The sequence below is a fragment of the Bactrocera tryoni genome, chromosome 4 (genome assembly GCF_016617805.1).
Source record: "Bactrocera tryoni isolate S06 chromosome 4, CSIRO_BtryS06_freeze2, whole genome shotgun sequence".
NCBI classification, from domain to species: Eukaryota; Metazoa; Arthropoda; class Insecta; order Diptera; family Tephritidae; genus Bactrocera; species Bactrocera tryoni.
In genome coordinates this window covers 63,853,063-63,879,111 of record NC_052502.1, presented here as the reverse complement: position 1 = coordinate 63,879,111, position 26,049 = coordinate 63,853,063, and the positions used below count along the sequence as shown (strand labels likewise).

Sequence of the window (26,049 nt, the reverse complement as noted above, 5' to 3'; positions counted from 1 at the left end):
TATGTTCATTCGTAATAAAAAATGTTAGACGTAGAACCCATGTAAACGAATACGTTTCTTACGATATATCGATAAAAAATTATTATCCATGTTCATACTAAACTCAATTATCGTTGTTTTCATTTTGTTCAGGAATTGTTATAAAAAAAGTTTCGCTGTTTAAACTTTAATAATGACTCTAGAGTTAAAAGTACTTAATAAATGGGGTTTAACAAAATGTGGCGAAATAGCAACTTTATTGGCAGTGGGAAAAGAGGAGTTCTTTCTGATGTGTGAATTTTGTGACTATACATTTCTACAATTGGATAAGTTTATACGACATATGTGTGAGAATCATAAGCTGAGTTTTAATACCGTGGAATCTGAATCGGAGAGAAGCCCTACCTTAGAAGATATAGAATTCGAGGAACCATGGGAAAATCCTATTGAGGTATATAATTGTTTTAAAAATACTGTGTTCCAAGAAATATTATGTTGTGTGTAAGTAGGCAAACGATGACAAAAGCTGTATATTAAATGGATTTGAGAGAGTTGAAATAGAACTGGATACAGGAATGGATACTGCGTTACATATGAAAGAAGAAGTTATTTCAAGCGAATTTATAAGTGAAGACAACGGGATTGTAAGTTGGCTATTATAAATTTATAAAAAAAATTATTATTCTGTGTATTTATAGAACAATCTCAATAGTCCCGAGAAGATAGTTGATTATAATTCTAAAGATTTAACTGATTCAAAAATAGTAAGAGACGTCAAAGGTATGGATGAAAAAGAGTTCACTCTTGAGCTAATAGATTTGTACCGAAATTTACCATCACTATGGAACAATAAACATAAACATTATATGAACAAAAACAAAAGACGAGAAGATTTTGATATTTTATTAAATAAGTATAGAGAAAAATATCCCGATGCCAATAGAACAGTTGTTATAAAAAAAATTAAAAATCTCCGATCAGCATATCGTCGCGAATTAAAAAGATGTCCTCCAAATGTAATATCCCGTCTGTACTATTTTGAATCCATGGATTTTTTGAAGAACAACTATCTAGCTGAAAAAAAGGTATTTTAAAGATGTAACTATATCTTAAAATGTTATATTAATTTGATAATTAGTTAATAATAATATTTTCTTCTTGCTAGATATCGTTTAAAGTCTACGATAATGTAAAAACTGAGATGGATGCTGATTTCGCCAATAACTCTAATATTTCTACCTCAGAGACCAATGAAACCCAGTATAAAAATACTCTTAAAGAATATGAAGACGACTTTAACTCTGAGAAAAAATTCGTTATTGAGCTTATTGAATTGTACCACACTTTACCGGCGTTGTGGGATAGGAAATGTATTCAATACAACGATCGTGAATCCAAAGCAATACAATACAATATTTTGCTAGAAAAATATAAGGAAAGATATCCAGATGCTAACAAAAAAGACGTTAAAAGGAAAATGAGTTGTCTACGAACAAATGTGCAACGAGAATTTAAGCGTCCTTTTAGAACAAATTTATACTATTTTGATGCATTGCAATTTATTTGCAACACTGAAGTCCAAAGCGAAAATCAGAACTTATTGAATGATCTTGACGATTCAAGTGTACGTTTTTTTATATAATGTATATATTTCTTTAAATCATTTTCATTATTGACATCCATATTTCATATTGACAGGATATTTCCATGGATGGAGATAACGAAGAACGTACAGATGAAATAAGAGAAATTGACAGTGATACAGAGTACACCGAAATTTCAAAAGTAAAACAAAGTGAAACTGAGCATGATATGGATAATGAACAGAATGAAAAGCTTACGACAGAAAGAAAATTCATTATTGAATTTTTAAATTTGTATCGTACTTTACCCGCTCTTTGGGATTTTAACAATGCGTCTTATCAAAATCGAGCAATTAAAAATGAGCAATACGAAATTATGCTTACAAAATACAGAGAAATAATGCCTAATGCCAATATATTTGACGTTAAGAAAAAGATTGCTACTCTGCGTTCGAATTTCCATCGAGAGGTAAAACGATTGAGCACATCTAAATTGAAAAAGCCTGCTCTGTTTTACTATGATGCCATAAGTTTTATACGAAAAAATGAATCTGAGTGTGATGGACAAGATAGAATGGATGGTTTAAATGAAGATGGGGTAAGTGCATTTAATTATTATGTGATAGCTTCACTGACCTTGAGAATAAGAATTTTTTGGGAGTATTTTGGAAAAATTGACTGCAATCAGTAGTTTTTATAACTGGAAAAGCTAGCGTGACATTCAATGACATTTTGAATAAAAACTATGTGTAACATTTATTTGTTTAATAAATATTTCAAATTGCCTTATTGCTTGACGAAAACTGCACGAGATAAAAATCAACTACAATCTCTCCTAATTTCCATGTGAAATATACATATATAAGTTTTTAAGGTATTTTATCACCAAGTTTATGGATGTTTTCATTTATTCTTCTTTGATTGGTTTGAAAGTGTATTAGCTTCAAAAATCTACACAAAAGTTTTCGTTTATCAAATATTTTATTATCAAAATATCAATTTATTTATAAGAAATGTATTTTTGTTTATTCGTCTCAATAAATACGATAATAAAAAGAGGATTCTATAGATTTGTACTATAAGCAATGACATATTTGTATAAATAATTCTTACATACGTATAATATTGTATTACTTATATAATATTGTCAGGATATCTCTATGGAAGGCAACAACATTGAATCAACGAAAGAAATTAATGTGAACGAAAATATATCTCAATGTACTGCACTTACCGAGGAACACCAATTTATTATTGAGTTCATTAATTTGTACCGTTCTTTACCGGCTCTGTGGGATATGAACATCAAATCATATTATGACCGAAATATAAGAAACAGATATTATGAAGTAATGCTTGCAAAATACAGAGAAATAATGCCCAATGCCAATATGTTGGATGCTAAGAAAAAAATCGCTACTCTGCGTTCGAATTTTCAGCGGGAAGCGAAACGGTTACGCGAGTCCAAAATGGAAGAACCCTCTTTATATTACTATGATGCAATGAGTTTTCTACGTAACAATTATTCCGATTGTGAAAAGGAAATGGAGGTAAGTTCATCTGAATAAAAGACGTAACAAGGTGAAAGGGACATTTTGGGGCTATATTGCCGATTGACCTACCTCTATTGGAATTCATCGATTATCTAAAATCTGAATAACCCTTGTTTAAGTTATGAACACTATCAATATTTAGTAAAATTTATTATTTGTTTATATTATGTTGGTTTGTTTTTAGATTGAAGTGTGGTACTTGAAGTATGGTATTTCAATCTAAAGACAATCTAAGCGTTATTCAGAGTTTGTATAATCGATGAATACCAATTGCCTAAATGAAATGGATCTAGTTATACCCTGAACAGGGTATATTAAGTTTGTCACGAAGTTTGTAACACCCAGAAGGAATCGTCGGATACCCTATAAAGTATATATATAAATGATCAGTATGTCGAGCTGAGTCGATTTAGCCATGACCGTCTGTCTGTCTGTCTGTCCGTCTGTCTGTATATATACGAACTAGTCTCTCAGTTTTTAAGATATCGTTTTGAAATTTTGCAAACGTCATTTTCTCCTCAAGAAGCTGCTCATGTGTCGGAACGGCCGATATCGGGCCACTATAACATATAGCTGCCATACAAACTGAACGGTCTTAATCAAATGCTTGTATGGAAAACTTTCACATTTGACAAGATATATTCACGAAATTTGGTATATGTTATTTTTTAAGGCAACAATGTAATCTCCGAAGAAATTGTTCAGATCGGTTAACTATAGCATATAGCTGCCATACAAACTGAACGATCGGAATCAAGTTCTAGTATTCACAACTTTCACATTTGACAAGATATATTCACGAAATTTGATATGTTATTTTCTAAGGCAACAATGTAATCTCTAAAAAACTTGTTTAGAACGGATTACTATAGCATATAAGCTTCCATACAAACTGAACACATTGTTACTAACAGAAATGCACCTGTGAAGGGTATTTAGCTTCGGTGCAACCGAAGTTAACGTTTTTTCTTGTTTTGTATTGTTTTAAACATTATATTCTCAAAATTATCCACCATTGCTATAATTTGTTGCAGACTAAACTCCACCGAATTAGTAGTTTTAAATGCAAGTTTGTATACTATTTTTTACCCTTTTTTTTGGATTGGCTGGAGCCTGACGTCTGCTAAGCGCAAGATGAGAGCGGAGATCTAAATTGTTCCTATTCGTGTGTAAGGATGCCTCCTCTTGCTTGCTCATCGCCTCTGTAGTATCCAGAGATTCCGCTTAGGCCAAACAGCCAAACGAGTTTGATAATAATGTAGCTTGATGATATATCTAGTGAGGATAGGCACTTGTTGACTTGTATATACTCTGTGAATATTGGCGTTGCAGATAGGCACTTGTTGACTTGTATATACTCTGTGGATATTGGCGTTGCAGATAGGCTAAAAAAAAGTTAAAAACTCTTTAGTGCTATAAATAAGCCAAAATTAAGCTGCAAAATTTAAATTTGGTACAGAGAGGGGTACAATATGGAGAGACATCTGCAGTTGAAAATTGTTTACGAATTGGGCGTGACCGAGCCAATTAATAGGTCAAAGTACTAAAGACATATCAGCCAATCATGCTGAAAACAAAACGCTCTAGTTTTTTCATTACATTTGGCTGTTTTTTTTTTTTCAAATTTAAATTCTCGCATAATCTCGGCTGTACTTGGGAGATATCACATATAACGGTTTTCGTTATTTTAGCCGATAATATATCATCCAATTTTTGAGTTATCTTAATTAAATTTCATGGTTACTCCAGCGACCCTGGGCTTAATACGAAGAGTATCAGTCCTGTCTAGTCCTTAGCTCCGATATATACATATCTTGATTTCTGCTTGTTTTTATACCATTTATGTTGGTAAATATTTGTGATATTTTAAGGGGGAAGCCTGCTTTAGGAGGCCTAAAAAAGACAGTTTTTCGTGATTTTTTTAGGATAGAAAAAAACAAGCAAATGTAATGAAATTTTTACATCATTTTATTACGTATTTAAACTTACAAAAAACATTTTTTAAAATTTAAAATATCGAAATACAGCCCACTTTCATCTACTTTTGTGCACCACCGCGCAATTGAAGTGTCCAATTGGCGGGCAAAATGTAGGTCGCAATTTTTATCTGAAACAAAAAAATCAAATGGATAATTAATTTTCATTAGTCCTTCTTCTATGTGAACCTAAAAAAAACCGAAAAAAACGTGAAAATCAAAGTTTTTTTTAGATTTGAAAAAAAAGTTGCATTTTTCACCAAAAAACCTAACTTCAATTTATTAAAAAAATAGTTTAGAATTTTGTTTTCAAGAACTTTTTAGGTTCACAGAGGAGGTAATAAGATACTGAATCTAATAAGCTTTGGTTTTATACGATTGGTTGAATACTTTTTTTGTAATTTTGCCCGCCAATTTTGGAAAGTCCCAAAAATGAAAACGAAAATTTAAAACGAACTCTGCAGCTGCAGCTGCCCGAACGCTCGTATACCTGCTCGGCGCCCGACTGCTTTTAGTGCTGTATCTTCGAAAATAATCCGAATTGTCTTTCCAAAATTGACAGACATATTCTTAGATATATTAGGAACAGATTTAAGCAATAAAAAAAATCGATTTTTTGAGCCTCCTAAAGCAGGCTCCCCCCTTAAGGAAATTACGTTGAGATGTTTTCTTAACCATAATGAACCTTATCTCGTATACTTGTATACCTAATATGATGAATCAAATGCCTTGGTTGACTTTTTCCTAATATACCCGGTATATTAAATTTCGTCCCTTTGGTTGGTTTATTATGCTCCTTAGAAAATGTGTTAATAAAATTAAGCGAGACTACTGCGATTAGTATTGTGTCATCTGGTAGTAAATATAAATGTAGGAATTTGTTTAGGATGCTTTAGATATATGTATATGTATGTAGATATTGAACTTGTAAGCAAAATTTTTGAATATAAGGTTTTGCTCATACCTGAAATGTTTTCCCGTCTTTGATCCTTCTAAATTACGATAGTAGAAAATGTTCGGTTACATCCAAACCTATCCCTTAACATAAGTACTTATTTTTTCAATACATATGTGGACATCATTAATAACTTTTGTATACATATATACATATATTTAATCGAACCCCCATTTTTTTTACTTAAACATCTATTTGCCACTAATAAATTTCTTTCTTTTTCAACACTAAAAAATCAATAGCAAATCCTGGAAGAAAACGGAGATTATGATTCTTTGGATGAAATTGACGACTCCGAAGATGATTCATTTGTAGAACAGACAGACTTCTTACTATATACCGAGGAAGATACACAAGATCCAATTGAAAGGAAATTCACTTTAGAATTAATCGAAGTATATCACTCTCTCCGCGCATTGTGGAAAAGGAAGAATAAACATTTTTTTAATAGAGAATTTAGAAAGACACAGTATGAAATTTTGCTAACAAAGTACAGAGAAATGTATCCCAATGCTGAACTGAAGGATATAAGGAGCAAAATATACAGTCTCCGAACAAACTTTTTCACGGAATTGAAACGTGTTGGCGCAAAAGGAACATCTAACCGATACTATTTTGATGCATTGAGCTTTCTACGCACTAACAATAAACCAGCAGAGAATTTAGAAAAAGCTAAGGTAAGTCTGTTTTTGGGTATTTTTTTTTACTAATCCATGTCAACGATCGTTTGTGTTTACTTTAATCTTTTATCTCTAAAAATACCTTTAAAGTGACATTAACTATGGCCATTTGAGTTAATAACATTGATAATTTGAATAGGAAAAATTTTAATTTTCGAGAGTACAGAAACCGTTTTGCTAATGCTACTATTATATCAACATTTTTATACCCAGAACCTGGTATCTTAGTTTGCCACCAAGTTTGTAACACCCATAAGTAAACGTCGGAGACGCTATAAAGTATATAATAAATGCTCAGTGTGAGGAGCTGAACCTATTTAGCTATGTCCGTCTGTCTGTCTATACTCGATTATCGCGTCTTTTTCTCCTCGTGTTCATTTGTCAAAACCTAAGATTTCGGAGAATATAGCATATAGCTGCCATAGAAACTGAATGCTCAAAATAAAGTTCTTGTACGTATATTTTTTTTGACAAAATATCTTCACGAAATTTCGCATGGGTTATTGTCCAAATGGACGGTACTGTCTCCGATGATTTTCAGATCAAACCACTTAAGGGGTTAGGGGTAGTTAGAATTTTCAAAATTTTTTTTTTTTTGCATTTTCGTTAAGTGTAATATCTTAAAAATATTCCCTCAAAGTTTCACGTTGATCCGATAATTAGTTTTTGAGTTATTCGACAAATAACAAAGAGAGCTCAGGCACTTCAAAGTGCTAGTATGAAACTTTAAACGTGTTTTTCTCAAAACTATGTTTTTTGAACCGGTGACAACTGTAACTCGAAAACCGTTCAGTAGATTTTAATGAAACTTATGCAGCTTTTAGAATAGATAATAAACTCCGGCCTGATCGAAGGATTTTTATTTTTTCGAAAATTTCGATTTTTTAAGACCAATTAACTGTTGATTTTTTCGCAAAAATTTAGAAAAAAATTTCATGAGGCCGCCATTTTGTTAATTTTGAAAATAAAAAAAAACCCTTCGATCTGGCCCGCGTTTATCTATTTATAAAACTATTTTTTTTGTCCGATTGGTTTTAGATGAATCTCCAAGGACTTATGCTTGTCCTTTTATTATGCTGGACCTTTTTTTGGAACAGGGTCAACACAAACAACTATAACTTTGGAAATTAAGTTTTTTTTTGAAATTTTCGTGACTTCACGTCAACACATCCTATAATATTGCCATATTACTACTTTTGTAAAAAACTCTGAACTGAAAACTCTCATTTTTTCGTGCCTCTGACTACCCCTAACCCCTTAAGCATACGTTATAGGTGTCATATACATTGTTAGGACAAAGAAAAGTCCTTATATGGAAAAGTTTCACTATGCCAGAAATAAAATCACAAGTTTTGTATTACTACTCTCGAGGCCATTGTTGTGGAGTAATGTATATGAACGAAGTATAATATACTGTAATGTGTTCAATATATTTCTGACATTGCCTTATGTTTTGAAACGTATAAACCCGGTAGTCGACGCGCAGTTACAGAGAAAATCGCGCATCACAAATAAAGTTGATGCTTTTTGATATTTTCATATGCAATGACTTCGTCGATTGATGCTTAGTCCTATTTATACTAAATTTCCATTCAATTCAGAGATTATGGTCAAAATGTACTTATAATGACAGAAGTGTGCTATATTTTCCTCTATATATTAGAATGATGTTTGTGCTTCTATTTTCGATGAAACTGAATAACTTGTTTATAATTGAACTAAGTACCAAAACACTGCTTTTGGTTTCGGATTTTCCCCGTAGATAGGTTTTGAAATTAAACTTATGGTCAATAAAAATGTTCCACCAAATATAATTGAAATAAGATCATAGGAACAATTTGTTTATAAAACAAAATATGGTAAAATCAGTCCCAAATCATTTGTCTTTAGGGTAACTTAATTTTCTTTACTACAAATTTATCCTGGAACCACTCACTACCTGAATGTCGTCTAAGCTGTCGTCGTATAGTTTCGAAATTTAAATGCTACTGATAAAACTTTTGAATCTCCGCTCTTACAGAAAGTGCACTTTTAAAGCGGTCGCTTAAACTTATCCGCCGCAATCAGTTGACTTTCGGGGACGACCTGATTCCTTTAACGCTCCAAAACATCACTATTCACTTTTTTTTTGGAAAAGATGAATAATAGTTTATTCCATATAATGATTTTTGTTCACGCGTTAATTTCTTCTAATTACATATTTGTCATTTTGTGCAACTTTTCAAATACACAACCAAAACACGCCTACAAGGTGCGCTCCAAAGTAAACAGGACTTTTTGAATCTAGCGCCCCCTGGTGGCGCCATCTATATGTCGACTAGTGCGATAGAAACTGCTATCTTTCTCGATTGTCCAGTGAGAATTTCATAAGATTTTATCGATTGGAAGTGAAGTTATTGCGTTTAAAGTGTCAGTATGTTTGTGTTATCGGTGCGAAAATGAGCTTCGAACAAAGAGACAGCATTCAATTTTGTTTTAGAATTGGTAACATTTTTACTGAAACCTTTCAATTGATGAAACAAGTTTATGGCGTTGATTGCCTATCCCGTAGCAGAGTGCACGAGTGGTTTCAACGCTTTCAAAGTGACGATCAACATGTGGGCCAATCAAAATCCGCAATCACCGGAAATTCCATCGAAACTGTGCGTGAATTCATCAAAAAAAAAAAAACGAAATCATCATTAAAATTCATGGAAATGGAATTGAACATCTCCAAAACATCGATTTATTACATTTTGACCGAACATTTGGGTTTACGAAAGGTGTGTGCACAGTTTGTTCCGCACAAATTGACTGACAACCAAAAATTGCTTAGAATCCAACATTCGAAGGACGATTATTTGACCAAAAATCACATTTTAACCATTAAGTGGTATTCACCAGATATGGAAAGGAAAGCGTTATGCAGACGTAGAGGCCATACCGGCCAACGAGCTAAAACACTTGTTCGACATGCTTTTGGACTGTACATACAAAACGCCATATTGAAGCAGATGGAGACTATTTTGAGTAAAATAAATTGATTTTGCCGAAAAAACCATTTGTTCTGTTTTTTTTTTTTTGAAGTCCTGTTTACTTTGGAATGCACCTTGTATAACTGAACAGTGTGCAACACAATTTTATAAACTATAATTCATTTCTCAGTACCTGCTAGATCTGGTGTTTTTTTTTTCTAATATACAGTTATATAGGTGAAGATAGTCTGCAAAAGTTGTTTTTTATTGATCGCAGCTGTATTTATGCTCGAAATGCATATCTAGTTATACATACATATGTTCATAACGTAAAATTGTATGATTGATAATTGTATAATTGAAAACAAATTTTTAAAGAAAAACTTTTAACCAATGAAAATGTGTTTATTAGTTATAACTGAACAATCTATTTATTGTAAATCATACATAATCATCAAAATGTAAACAACGAATTTATGAGAAAAAAAATGGTTTTGTGACATTATGGATTAAACAATTTTTTATTAAGTAAAACAACCTTATATAACTTAATGACATTCAGTTATAACTCTAAAAGCACATTGCCATTGTTTGATAATGTTTAAAAAATTATTTTCGAATAATACGAGCAAAACAAAAGGGCTGATTTTGACATGAGTGAAACACTTTGTACAAATTTTTGTTTTTGGTTTTTGCAACCTTATATATTGAATCAGATTGTAGTTGAAGATATTTTTTATAAAGAAATTTGTCATTTTTAATTAAAATAAATTAAATTGATAATATTTATTCCTTATAATGTTGTCCCTGAAAAATTGTTGAAATTTAAACAATTTATTAAGGAGAGTAGGCACCTGTTCAAAACTGAATACAATAATAGTATGGGTCGGCTTTAGTATACCGTCCCAGGATTTCAAGGATAAAAAGGATATGGTCGGATAGAGGAGATTATCCTGATCAAGAATATATATAATTATAGCCGCAGGAAGCTTATAGTTTTCGAGATATTCGCGTTTAAAGTTTAAAATTTGCAATATTTTAATTACATATTTTCGATATATAAAACTAATTTTGCACTTGTATTTTTCACTTTTATATCCACTAACACTTCACTAATTCATTTGTACACAATTATTTTATATAATATAGTGCAAAAATAGCTTTTAATATACATTTAAATTATTGTTGAATTATGATTATTTAAGAATAACAAATGAATCATTTGTAATAAAGTGAACAGATTATACCCCAAATACGAGAATCAACAACCTATAAAAAAATAACCCTGGTCGGTCCAACACCGGGATGTATCAGATTTTTTTCGCGTAGAACTCCTTTTTGCGTGGGCGGCCTTCATATATTTTTTATTGTTTATCAACGATTATGTCTCCTGTATTTAAGGTATAATATTTCTTTATATTTTTTTTTGTTTTAGTCTGTAAAATATTTTAGTATGGTAACACTGATTATTTGTCAGTTTGTAATTCATTTGTTATTCTTAAATAATCATAATTCAACAATAATTTAAATGTATATTAAAAGCTATTTTTGCACTATATTATATAAAATAAATGTGTACAAATGAATTAGTGAAGTGTTAGTGTATATGAAATTGAAAAATACAAGTGCAAAATTAATTTTATATCTAGAAAATATGTAATTAAAATATTGCAAATTTTCAAATTTAAACGCGAATATCTCGAAAACTATAAGCTTCCTGCGGCTATAACTATATACTATATCCTTGATCAGGATAATCTCCTCTATCCGGCCATATCCTTTTTATCCTTGAAATCCTGGGACGGTATACTAAATTCATCCCAATAGTAATTAGTTCAGGTTCCTAAAAAGTCTGTGTCATTTGTCACTTATTTGAAAATTGTAAGACAAACTCCATTGGTAAGAAGGTGAAAAAATACCATTTGGGCAAATATGAGATCATTGAACATTAAAGTTCTTATTCTATAGACTTTAAGCTGCACACAGTATTAAGCGTTCAATAACACAAACCACATGCATACTCAAATCCAAAAATAATAATTTTAATAAATAATATACATATAAAAAACGGAATTTCATTTTTCCGCATAAAAATTTCGAAGCAATATATAAAATATATAAACTCTTGCCGATTATAAATATTATTTTCTTCACCCTATCCACTGCTTCATCATTGCGGAACAGCTCCTTTATAGTGTGGGGACCAACCGCAATGAATGGTTCCGGTCCTACCATGTTGGTGGATGCTGCGGAGCGCGCAAGCTCATCAACCAGTTCATTCCCGGCTATACCTTTGTGACCTGGCACCCAAATAAGGTGCACTTGGTAACGATCTGATAGACTATTCAATAGTTCTACACACTCCTGCACCAAAAGCGATTTGATTTCGTACGCGGAAATCGCTTTGTATGGCGCTTGACTATCGCTTATTACCTCTATACGTTCATGGCGATAGTTGCGTTGAAGATTTAACTCTATACACCGATTTATGGCAAAGACCTCTGCTTGGAATACCCAAGCCACCGAATATCCGATTGCACACCATAAGTACCTTCGTAGCTTTGACCATTGTCAGATCAACATGTTGCTTCCACCCCAGAGTGGAATCCAGCATGAGACCAAGATATTTGACTATATTAGTCTTCTCTATTTCTCAATCCTCCGAGTGTTAGGTTCCTAAGGCCAGGCAAAGACCTGCGTCCCTCTTTCCTGTGGGCAGCCTCTTGTAGTGCCGAGACGAATGCTGGTATCTCCTACTGTGGTTGTGGGTCTTAGTATTCAGCTTTTAATTTAGTTTCGGTGTTGTTTTGATTCACTTCATTCTTCAACTTAACAAAGTCAATGAAACTGCGTATGGTATGGAAGATCATTGATTCATGCAGACATGACAACTGTACAAACACCTGAACATTGGAGTGATAAAATACATTGAATATTATTTCTGTATGGGCTATTGTAGTGTTGCCGTTTCTAAAATTATATACATATGCCCTCTTGTTACAGGTGCAACGTAAACGGAGTACAATTAAATTCACCCCACCAAAAGACACTTTAAATGTTGCACAATGCGTGATGCTGGCAGATATGTATAAAGGATTCCCATTACTTTGGGATGAAACAAATATATCATTTAGATTCACTAATAGGCGACAAGAAGCATTAACTGCTCTTCAAGAAGAATTTAATAAGCAATCTGGAAAAAATCTAACACAAGATGAATTGAAAAACGAAATCGCACGACTGCGCAAAATATGTACTAAAGAAAAGAAGCAAAAATTATTTCGTCAACGAGAAGGTTTGACTTATGAACCAACATGTGAATATTATGACCACATTGCATTTCTAGAGGTCCACGTACAACCTTTTATATGTTCGATATGCCAAAAAACAGATACATATTTAGAAAATCATAAAATACATTTGGCATCACATGATGGTTCTTCACCATTCGAATGTCCTCTATGCGGACGTGGGTTTCAGGCGTCAACTAATTTTACTACTCATTTACGGAGACATGTACAAGATTACATTTATAAATGTGAGATTTGCAATAAGGCACTCGCAACAACTACAGATTTGAAAACACATATGCGTGTTCATACCGACGAAAAGCCATTTATTTGTGAGATTTGTGGCAAAAGTTTTCGATCCTTATCACAATTTAATTCACATATGCATTGTCACGACGATAAACCAAAATATAAGTGTGATATTTGCGATAAATCGTTAAAAACCAAATGCTCACGAGACGAACATATAAAGTGTGTTCATTACAAAGTGCGTGACAAAATCTGCCCAATATGCAATAAAGCATTCAAAAATTCAAAACAACTACGGCAACACAAAGAAATCCATGCCATCGAAAGAAAATATGTGTGTAAGATTTGTGACAAACGCTTTGCACAATATGCTGGACTTAGTGGACATGTGAAGACACATGGTACAACGCTAACTGAAATGTTTTCTAAAAGCGATGACAGTGTTTATTTATTCTGTTAAGAAATCTTATTTGCAGTAAGCATTTGCTTAAAAACGTTGTGAGTTAGAATTTTTAGTTATATTACATATATCTTAACTATGCGTTTCAATTTTAGTTTAGTTATAACATACTGCAAATTCATTGTAACTAAATAAAAATGTACAATATTCTAAAATTATTATATTTTTTATTAAAATAATTAGAAAAACTAAATATGCAGAATATATTCATAAAAAATTAGCAATGAAATACAATATTACACACAGCATAAACGAAATTAACTTTCAAACTTTCGTAATGATTGTTAACAACGCTTTCTCTTTTATACCCTGAACAGGATATATCACGAAGTTGGTAACACCCAGAAGGAAGCGTCGGTGATTCTATAAAGTATATATATAAATGATCAGTATGTTGAGCTGAGTCGATTTAGCCATGTCCGTTTGTCCGTCTGTCTGTATATATACGAACTAGTCCTTCAGTTTTTAAGCTATGGTTTTGAAATTTTGCAAACGTCTTTTTCTCTTCAAGAAGCTGCTCATTTGTCGGAACTGCCGATATCGGACCACTATAACATATATGTAGATGCTATACAAACTGAACAATCGGATTCAAGTTCTTGTATGAAAAACTTTCGCATTTGACGTGGTATCTTCACGAAATTTGACATGGATTACTGAGTAAGGTAATAATATAATCTCCGAAAAAATTGTTCAAAGCGGATTACTATAGCATTTAGCTTCTATACAAACTGAACACATAGTTACTATTTCAATTGAAAATGCTGAACATATGTAATATTATGTATGTAATTTGAAGTAGTGAATCGTAATCAATAGATACTCAATTCCGAATTTTTTGATGATACGTTATTTTGCATTTTAGGTGACGATATATAGCTAAAATTGGAATGGTTATAAATCCATTTTACTATACAACAAATATACCCATGTTTTAAAAAATCAAAATATAATTTCCAAAACATTTCATAAAAAGCACTACTTTCGGCTGTAATTGCATATTTAATTTTCGCAATTTCTTAATTGCCACAAATTAACTAAAAATTTCTTGATTTAGGTCGATTGTTTTTTGTTATTTGAAAAGTCAAATTGTTTGATTTGTCAAAAATCAAGAAGCAAGTTAGGATTAAATCCATGTTTTCGCTAAATTTTCGGTAATAACCAGAAAAAATAATTTTCCATTACTAGGAGGCAAAACTTTATATTAAACAGGCAAAGAAGGACTAAACTCGGGTGAAACCGAACATCTTCCAGGAATCAAAGCCTTCAAAATTTCTTTAGGTACCGGCAAAACTTTATATAAAAGAAGTAAGGAAGAGCTAAGTTCGGATACACTGTTATCGGTAAAACACGCTCTCTCATTTTGATAACTCACATATTGGCTGATATACTTATGCGATATTTACAAAGTGACCCAGAAGTTCGAAAAGCTTTTTATTAAGTATATGGGGGTAAGGGAAGTATTGGTCCGATTCAACCCATTTTTGACATACAGACATACCATTATAAGAGAATTCTTTTCAATTATATATACCACACATTGACTGACCGACATTTTCAATCAAACGTCAACTATAGTAGGTACCGAAGATCGGGGTCTTGAACAGTATTTATTGATTTTAAACAATTGTGGTACACACTAAAGACAATACTCCTGCAGACTTTTAACCCGTTATATTAATTGCTTCTTGATTGTGTACTGGAAACTAAACGAATCAAGTGGAATTTAAAATTGTGCTATATTTTCATAAAGTGACATAAAAATGTTAAAAGAATGCCACGTATTCAATTTTGTCAAAATCGTTTGGTCAGGTCCCGATATATGGGATTTAATCAAAAAGTGGGCGATGCCACGCCCATCGTCCAATTTTTATATCAGCTCCTATAAAGCTTCCTCATACCATTTCGCTGGTAAAATTAACTGTCTGGCATATTTAGTTATTGATTTATCGCGCTTTTAGTAGTTTTTAACAGTCCCGTTATATGGGAGTGAGCGGGGTTATCCTTCGATTTAACGCTGTCGGCCTTGTTGAAATCAAATGTTGCCGAAAGAACAAGCTTCAATTTCAGGCATCAATTCATCATATCTTCGAGGAACTTCTCAAGAGCCCATAGAGCGAAGAGACGTCGCTTGGGAAGGTCGGGCGGCTTTAGGTCTTGCCCAAGCCGTATTTTGCACGCTTTCAATTTAAGATCTCAACGTAAATTGCGCCAAGTCGTTATACGTCAGTCCGAGCTGCTGTGAACGGCGCCGAATCGACTCTCCACGCTTAGTTACACTCTCAGCTACGGCTGCTATATTTTCTGCGCTGCGTGCTGGACGAGGTCTATTTGGTCGAATATTATCCAATAATGAAACCAATTATCTTGACCATAAGTTGAGAGAAGCGCGCGAAACACATTCTTTACATAACGTAAACTTACGTAATAAAATTGAACGATGCTAGATCTCACAAATACATTGATATTTTCGGTAAAAAGTCAACCATGGGCACTGGGGTCCTCATTTCAATATTTGGGGCCTTGAGAAGTTGTAATCCGTTTTTGACAATTTCGAGACGGACTATAATACCTAAAAGGCCCTACTTTGTGAAAAGATTTCCTGCAATAACCCCATTGAGTCTCGATTTATATTGAAAAATAAATGAATCAGATGGAACTATTGTTAAACAGTGCACTCGCGAAAACTCGAACGATCGGAAACTTGAAAATTTTTTCTTCTCCATTTGCTATTTTAAAACTCTTAACTAAATTAGACGGCTCTAAACTCGAACAAAAATTTTCCATTATCTTATACGCGAAAATATATCATACGTATACATATGCGATATACATACATATTCGTACTGTTGTTTGTTAACATTTCCACCTTGGTACCCAGCTAGAAGTTGTGGAACAACCGATGTGTGCACTGTGTTGTTGACGAAAATTGAATCTTTCGAGCTTAGCAAGGACTGAAATAATTAATGCAGTCAAAAATGGTGAAATTCTTTCAGCTCTATCCAAAAAATTAAATATTGCTAAGTTTCAGAATGTGTTAAAATACGCTATCGGTCGCTGGAAAACGTAAAACGCTCCGCATTTCAGAACTTCCGAAAATGACAAACGCACTATACAAATGGTTTTTATTACAACGCAGCAAGCATTACCCGATAAACGGGTTGATTTTAAAAGAAAAAGCTAAGGAGTTTTATGGTGGTTCGAATCAATGAAAAAAAATAGTCCAGTGAAGAAATCGAAATCGAATTGAAAACGAAACAGAACGTATAAGTTCATCCGAAGCAGTATCAATTTTTAGCGGAGCTATACAATGGGCAACTGCTGAAAGAGCTAGCCGAAGAAAAATGAATGTGCTGCAATCATTGCGAGAAAAGATCGTATTGAATTCAGTCGAAAATAAGAAACGTCAAACAAAAATCACTGTTTTTTTTCTAACAATTAGAAAACAATCTTCATCTTACATACACATGTTCCTTGTATTATTTATTAAAAAAAAATAAAACCACAATGCCCCTCCCTAATTCGATTCGTTGTACCAAATTACATTTTTACACCTCTTTGTGGAACTTAGTTATGACACTTTATAAGTTTTTGATCAATGGTATTTTTTGGGCTTGTCAGTGTTCCGATTCCGCCCATTCGCTATACAAAATTTATTTTGGCCCCAAGAAACAGGTGCACCAAGTCTATTCATGATATCTTAATTTTTTACTCAAATTACAGCTTGCGTAAAGCGGACGGACAAATAGTCATCAAGATTTCAAATTGTCTCGTCATACTGATTATTTATACCGGGTTTTCCAGTTGATTGATGATTGACATGATTTCATTGCATTCAATAATGTTTGCAATTTCATAATAGAAAGATATACGCAAGAACAACGTTTACGAATTATTCAATTTTATTATCAACAAAATAATCGCCCTCCAATCGCAACCTTCCGTGCGCGTTTACTATTTTATGTTCGTAATAATCGTCCACCTATGCACGCTATTCGTCGAATTGTTGAAATTTTCGAGCGTACATTTTTTTTATAAAATGTTCAAGTGCCAACAAACCCTATATCTACCTCGGTTAGTTATAGGTTCTACAAATAAACGTCAGGTTGTATAACGAGAGTATAAAAACTTAAAGGAATATAAAATAAAGACATGTATAGGCAAATAGAAAAAGGTGTTTCTGTACACCCAAATTTTGCGATGGATGCTACTATAGAAAAAGAAAATGGCATGAGAAAAACTATCTGTAACTTTAAAGCAATTATACCTTAATTTAGGAAATATGAAATTTTTTTTAACACGCGTGACATATTTTTTATAATAACTTAAAAAATATCAAGCTTCGCAAGGGCTTATAATTTGTTTACGTCTGACTTGATTTCATTAATATAAATTAAATTAAATATATTATTTGGCCTTAGCCTTGACGTAGATATACCCAGTAAATGTCATAAATATTTACTTGATATCTGCAGAATTAAATTTCTGCTTAAGATGCATCAATCGAGTCTTCTTTCAGTACACACATGACAACTGTATAAACACCTGAACATCGGAGAGATAAAATACATTGAATATTATTTCTGTATGGGCTGTTGTAGTGTTGCCGTTTCTAAAATTATATACATATGCCCTCTTGTTACAGGTGCAACGAAAACGGAGTACAATTAAATTCACCCCACCAAAAGACACTTTAAATGTTGCACAATGCGTGATGCTGGCAGATATGTATAAAGGATTCCCATGTCTTTGGGATGAAACAAATATATCATTTAGATTTAATAATAGGCGACAAGAAGCATTAACTGCTCTTCAAGAAGAATTTAATAAACAATCTGGAAAAAATCTAACACAAGATGAATTGAAAAACGAAATCGCACGACTGCGCAAAATATGTACTAAAGAAAAGAAGCAAAAATTATTTCGTCAACGAGAAGGTTTGATTTATGAACCAACATGTGAATATTATGACCACATTACATTTCTAGAGGTCCACGTACAACCTTTTATATGTACGATATGCCAAAAATTAGATTTCAGTTTAGATCAACATAAAATACATTTGGCATCACATGATGGTTCTTCACCATTCAAATGTCCTCTATGTGGACGTGGGTTTCAGGCGGCAACTAATTTTACTACTCATTTACGGAGACATGTACAAGATTACATTTATAAATGTGAGATTTGCAATAAGGCACTCGCAACAACTACAGATTTGAAAATACATATGCGTGTTCATACCGGCGAAAAGCCATTTATTTGTGAGATTTGTGGCAAAAGTTATCGATCCTTATCACAATTTAATTCACATATGCATTGTCACGACGATAAACCGCAATATAAGTGTGATCTTTGCGATAAATCGTTCTATAAAAAAATTACCCGAAAAGAACATATAAGCTGTGTTCATCACAAAGTGCGTGATAAAATCTGCCCAATATGCAATAAAGCATTCAAAAGCACAAAACACTTACGTCAACACAAAGAAATACACGCTGTCGAAAAAAAATATGTGTGTAAGATTTGTGACAAACGTTTTGCACAATATGCTGGACTTAATGGACATGTGAAGACACATGGCACAACACTCACTGAAATGACCTGTAAAAGCACTGACATGCCATAAAAAGTGTTGTTTTATAATTTTAAATATTCTGTTAGTAAATGGTGTTTACCGAATTTGTATTAATAAAAACGCCGTGAGTTAGGTTATCTAAAAATAAGTGGGCTTAGTTGTTTAAATATGCGTTGCAATTTTAGTTTAGTTACAACATACTATATATTTAATGTAATTAAATAAAAATGTAAATTATTGTAGTATTAATGTAATTTGTTTTTAAAAAAGGAAGAAAATATACATCATTTATTAAAGAATTTACGAATAAAAGAAACAATACTGCATCATGGAATGTCATAAAAGAAACGAGGTTTCAAACTTTCGTAACTAATATAAACAAACAAAGCCTTGCCTAAATTATTCCTTGAGATCTAAACCGTTATTTTTTACAATGTGTGTTATAAATTCATACTAACCCAACATAACATAAAACAATCAAGGTACTACGTTCGGCTGAAACCGCATATTTTATATTCAATTCGAATATTCTTAACCAAATTAAATTTTTAACTTGCCGCAAATTAACTGAAAATTCTTTGATTTAGTTCTAAACTCTTTATTAATTTTGTTTAAATGAGTTAAACCTCCCCCACTCTATCCGGGAAAAACTGGCGCACCCTAGCACAACTTAACTCCCCTGAGAAAAACACCACACTTAACAGCGGAAAACAACATGCACTAATACAACACACCTGGGGACAAATTGCATTTCACCACAGCAGATGACAACTATCTTATTAACAAAAGGATTTGATCATCGCTGCTTTTCCACATTTTCGTTTACACACTGCGCCGCGTCGACATCTTTCGCCAGCACCTACAACACCTTTCGCTCCGAAGTACATAGATCCTGCGCGCTACGGTCAAGTCGACATTAACATAATACGACGAGCCTGCGTGATAAAATCTTTTAGGTACTCAAACATTGTAACATCGGCATCCGAATTTTTCCTACTGTTCTATTTACTTCTGTAAAGCAATATAATTAAATAAAGTGTAAATATAACAAACCGAGATACGGAAGTTTTATTTTAACGACACGAGTATTGTACGTGTGTGATGTGTGCTTCCCATTACATTCGGTTCACTTCTAAGCAAATTTGTAAAATCAAATTGTCAAGAAGCAACTTCTTAAGTTGCTAAATCATTGTTTTCGCTAAATGTTTCGGTAATAATCGGAAATAATAATCCTCTATTACTGCTAGACGGGGAAATACTTTAATGCTTTGCTAAATTTTATATTAAACAAGTAAGGAAGGGATAAGTCCAGGTGTTACCGATGCTCTTACTACTCTTGCAACTTACAAAAATAAAATCCAGGAAATACTTTCAGACATTGCAAAACTTATTTAAAAATATTGTGTAAGAATTCAACATACATTGTTCGAAGAAACCGAATAAATTACTATCAAAGTTAGTATATTATTGGCCTTAGATTAACCCAATTTTATTACTACATTTTTGCTGTCCGAAATATTTATATTAAAATTAATAATAATAGTTAATTGATTAACTTATAATGAGCATATTAGGGGAAAGTCAAACCAATTTCATTCATTTTATGCGTTAAATCAATAGAGGAAGATAGCATTAACGACATTACTCAATTACACTCGATATCATGTTTTCACGCAATTTCGTGAATATAATTCACACTACCGACCAACATATTAAGCATAAAGTCTACTAGACTTTCGGCATGAAACTATTGTAAATTCAATATTAGGTTTAATTAATTTTGCTAAGATATCTTACATATTGACTACAATATGTATACATATATCGCATAAAGCCAATCCGTAGTTTGAAATACTATTTGGAAATAATACCCATATGGCTAATTGGTTTTAAAGGGTAGTTGACCCGATTTCATCCCAAAGTAACTGATATATGCGGTCTAAAGTCAACCGGAATTTCGAAAATCTTTATATTAGGTATGGTATGGTGGCTATAAGTATTTTACTCATTTTTTTGCACAAGGGCATATTCTCTCCGAATTTCAATGCTAAACCTCACAGATTAACCGATATTTTCAGTAAAAAGTGAACCATGGGCACTGCGGTTCTCACGTTCGATTTCTGATGCTTGAAAAGTTATAATCCGTTTTCGACAATTTTTAGGCAGAAGATGGAAACGTAGAATTCAAACTTTTATTACAATGACGTCATTAACTCTCGATTTATAAACTGAAAAATGAAAGAATCAGATGGAATTTAAAATTCTTATGCATGGGCAGTGGACATAGTTGTAGTCCGATTGCTCGTTATCATAAAATTCTATACCAAATTTGGCTGAAATCGGTCAAGTAAGTCCTAAGATATGAAGTTTCATCTAAATGTGGGCGGTGTCACGTCCATTGTTCAATATTGCCGCCCGCCCCTATGAAGTTCATTTGTGCCAATCTATATGTAAACACTCGTTATATGGGTAGTGGGCGGGGTTATAATTCGATTTACCGTATTTCCACATTGTCGGAGGGGGTGCGTTCGTGATGCCAATCACAAAAGCAGTGTTTCAAATTTGGGCGTACAAAAAATCATACCTGCCATCTTCGCCAAATTTTAAAGTTCGAAAAATAATCATTGCGTGAAAATACCAATTATTTGCACATTTGAAAAGTAGTGGGACAAATATTTACACCAAAATCAACTGACCTTTGTTAAAGTACCACGTTCGGCATGAATTTTTGTTAACACTTGCAACAGCATCACGTTCTATCGTCAATTTTTACACGCAATTTATGCAAAAAATCAGCAACACTAAAATTTTGTCTGAACATCAGCAGAGTATCAATTATTGTCTACTTTAAGAAATATAAAATATTAGTGATACATTTTTTTAACAACTGAAAAATCTTAAGCTTCGCTTATAGCCCTGACAGACGAGCAAAATTAATGCGCATTAAGAAACGCTAATGCGCATTTAAATTTTATGGTGATTGTGAAATTTGTTTATTTATTAAAAAAAAGTGAAATAAAAATGGATAAGAAAAAATTATTAATTTCAAAACCAAATAAATTTAACGAAAAAAATCGTTTATTATTAAATACGTTAAAAGATAATAAAGTGCAATTAAAAGCAATACTTGATTGTAACTGGAAAAAAGTGTGCGAAAAAGTTAAGAATAATTCGGAAAAACGTACAGCAAACTGTGCGTTGTTTATTTTCTGCTATCGAAAAATCTTAAAATTTGTTTTTGTTAATATACTTGCACATAATTTGATTAGCAATATAAAAACAGCTAACCTCTGATGCTGTAAACGCAAAGGAGGCGGCAGTTTTCAAGCGACATATGTCAAACAATAACAAAAATCGGCAATCTTTATCAGTGTTGCCACTCAAATTTGATAAATTGAGCTAAATGCAAGAACGTTTTGTGCATTACTAATTTGCATTAACATGGGTCAAATGCGCAAGTTAATGCAAATTAAGCCCGCTAATTCAAATTTGCGCTGTCGTCTGTCAGGGCTATAAGACTTCTAATTTCCTTACATCTGACTTGATTTAATCAAATAGATTTAGAAAATTACATCAAATTTATTATCTTAGATTTTTCTTAACGTAGAGATAAACAAAGTAATGTCATACATATTTGTATTTTTATTTATTATCTGCAATGAAGCTTTCGGGTCGAGAGTTTGCATTTTTAGTTTAACTCATTTGCATAAAAAGACCAAGATAAGTATCGTATCAAAAATTTAGTTTTACAAATGTGCATTTTTGGTGCGTTAAAATCCTAAAAATCTCTCAGATAGTTGGATAAATCCGAAAGTAAACATTTTTAGTATATAAATAATGTAAGAAAATCAAAACAATAAAGAAATCATAGAAAACCTAACGATTAGCTGTTCACTCTAATACGTCGTCCACTCGGCCATTGGTTTTTAGTAACATCAAATTTTGTTTCGATTTCAGGATACAACAAATTTTGTTTTAGACGTTAAGCAATTAATAATTTTGGCTGCGATTTACAAAGAGCACACCTGTCTCTGGAATGAAAAGGACATTACATATAGGTTCACAAATAGGCGCGACGAAGCCATACGATTTGTATGTGAAAAATTCAATAATAAAACCGGCTTAAATTTGACGCAAATTGATTTAGAAAAAAAAGTTAAAACCCTACGGAAATTGTGTTCTTTCATAAAGGACCGAAAACTAGTAGCCAAAAGAAAAAACATACAATATCAACTAAAATTTGCATATTTTAAACATCTTGAGTTTCTCGAAAAGGATGTTGGACCTTTCGATTGCCCGATATGTAAAAAAATAATACATGGTCCAGATGCCTTTAAAGTACATGTTGCCGGACATGATGGCTCCCTACCGTTTAAATGTGACATCTGCGGACATGGTTATCAGCTGTCTTCAAATTTAGCAGTGCACTTACGTAGACATGTACATGACTACACCTACGGTTGTGAGATATGCAACAAATTCTGCGCCACTTCCACAGACTTGAAGACTCATATGCGTTCCCACACCGAGGAGAAGCCATTCGTTTGTGATCTTTGTGGGCACAGAACAGGAACATCTTCTCATCTTTTAGCACATAGACGCCGACATCAGAAACGACGTCTATACAAGTGTGAACTATGTCCTAAAACCTTCTACGACAAACAAATATTAAACCAACACAAGAAAATTCACAGTACTATCAGAGATAAAATATGCGATATATGTAATAAAGGCTTCATTACCAACAATAAACTACGACAACATCGTCTCATTCATGACCCAGAGAAAAAGTACTCTTGCAAAATTTGTGGTAAACGTTTTGCCCAATCTGCTGGTCTTTGTGGGCATATGAAATCACATGGAAATGTAAATTAGCATTAAAGTATATTCACAGCTTAAAAGAAGTAAAAAATAAAATAAAAAATTAACTCTTTAAAAAAGTTTTATTGAGTATCCAATGAATCAGAAAATTAATCAGATTGTTTAATTACTGGTCGAATGTTATAACTTAACCAAACATTGCATTTATCGATGGTAATTTCTCATAATCATTATATTTAGCTGACTTATGGTTCGGTGGAGTATAAACATTTAATAATAGGTTTAAAAAATGAAATCTAATTTATTATCTTTTATGAAGAATAACCATTTCATAAATATTTGTATTTTCATTTATTATATGTTCATGGAAATTTGTTCCATATTATGAAAACATATGCACTGGTTCCAGAATTAATAAGGACGGATTCCTTTGTATTGTTTATAGTAGTTTTGCTTTTCTTTTTGTAGAGGAACGAAATTTATACCTTTTCGCAAGTGACAAAAAAAAGAGAAGGAAAGGAAGTAGTAAACTATTTAATACCTACAGCAAAATTGTAATAACTTTAATTATTTTATGGTAGGTAGTACCGTTAATTTTTAACACTTAGTGACAACTTCGAGGTATGGATGCCACTAGTCTTGCACATAACTCTTTTGGAATGCTATACCAAGTTTCTTGTATTTTTCCACACAACTCGTTGTGAACCGTATACTTGTAAGCTCCGATAATAAAAGTGTACATTTCCAAAATTGCATTTTTTTTTTGTGATAAATTGTAAAAAATTTAAAAATTTCTCATACATATATGGATGAAAGTAAATATTTTTAGAAAATAAATAATTTACAAATTAAAATGTGCACTCAATACGTCCTTCACTCGACCATCTGTTTTTAGTAACAACAAATTTTGTTTCGATTTCAGGTTGCACCAAATTTTGTTTTAGACGATAAGCAATTAATAATTTTGGCTGAGATTTACAAAGAGCACACCTGTCTCTGGGACGAAAAGGACATTACATATAGGTTCACAAATAGGCGCGACGAAGCCATACGATTTGTATGTGAAAAATTTAATAATAAAACCGGCTTAAATTTGACGCAAATTGATTTAGAAAAAAAAGTTAAAACCCTACGGAAATTGTGTTCTTTCATAAAGAACAGAAAACTAATAGCCAAAAGAAAAAACATACAATATCAACTAAAATTTGCATATTTTAAACATCTTGAGTTTCTCGAAAAGGATGTTGGACCTTTCGATTGCCCGACATGTAAAAAAATAATACATGGTCCAGATGCCTTTAAAGTACATGTTGCCGAACATGATGGCTCCCTACCATTTAAATGTGATATCTGCGGGCACGGTTATCAGCTGTCTGCAAATTTAGGAGTACACTTACGTAGACATGTACATGACTACACCTTCCTTTGTAAAATATGCAACAAACTCTATGCCACGTCCACAGAACTGAAGACTCATATGCGTTTACATACCGATGAGAAGCCATTCGTTTGTGATCTTTGTGGGTACAGAACAGGACAATCTTCCCATCTTTTAACACATAAACTCAAACATCAGAAACGACGACGTCTGTTTAAGTGTGAACTATGTCCGAAAGCCTTCTACGAAAAACGAAATTTACGTGAACACAAAAGTGTTCACAGTGCTGTCAGAGATAAAATATGCGATATATGTAATAAAGGCTTCGTTACCAACAGAAGACTACGTCAACATCGGCAGATTCATGATCCCGAGAAAAAGTTCTCTTGCAAAATATGTGGAAAATGTTTTGCCCAATCTGCTGGTCTCTGTGGGCATATGAAATCACATGGTATAAATTAATAAAAATAAAATATATTCGCAGCTTTGAAGTGTTATTGAGTATACAATAAATTAGATAATTAACCAAGTTGCTTATTTATTGGTCGAATGTTATAACTAAATTAAATAAATTAATTAAATCAAACGTATAT

At 32.6% G+C, this 26,049-nt stretch overlaps 1 protein-coding gene across 4 annotated transcripts; it reads left to right on the top strand.

Moving 5' to 3' along the window:
* The first annotated feature begins 103 nt into the window (after positions 1-103).
* Positions 104-26,049, top strand: LOC120773721. 4 transcript variants are annotated; one of them, XM_040102772.1, is made up of 8 exons: positions 104-430; positions 489-623; positions 678-1,064; positions 1,145-1,603; positions 1,678-2,160; positions 2,714-3,112; positions 6,289-6,723; positions 25,001-26,049. In XM_040102772.1, exons 1-8 carry the CDS (start codon positions 173-175, stop codon positions 25,916-25,918), a joined length of 3,474 nt encoding a protein of 1,157 aa, XP_039958706.1. In that variant the 5' UTR covers positions 104-172; the 3' UTR covers positions 25,919-26,049. The 4 variants fall into 4 exon arrangements, with proteins under 4 accessions (XP_039958706.1, XP_039958707.1, XP_039958705.1 ...); XM_040102773.1 differs by lacking the exon at positions 25,001-26,049 and adding an exon at positions 23,215-24,185; XM_040102771.1 differs by lacking the exon at positions 25,001-26,049 and adding an exon at positions 18,325-19,536.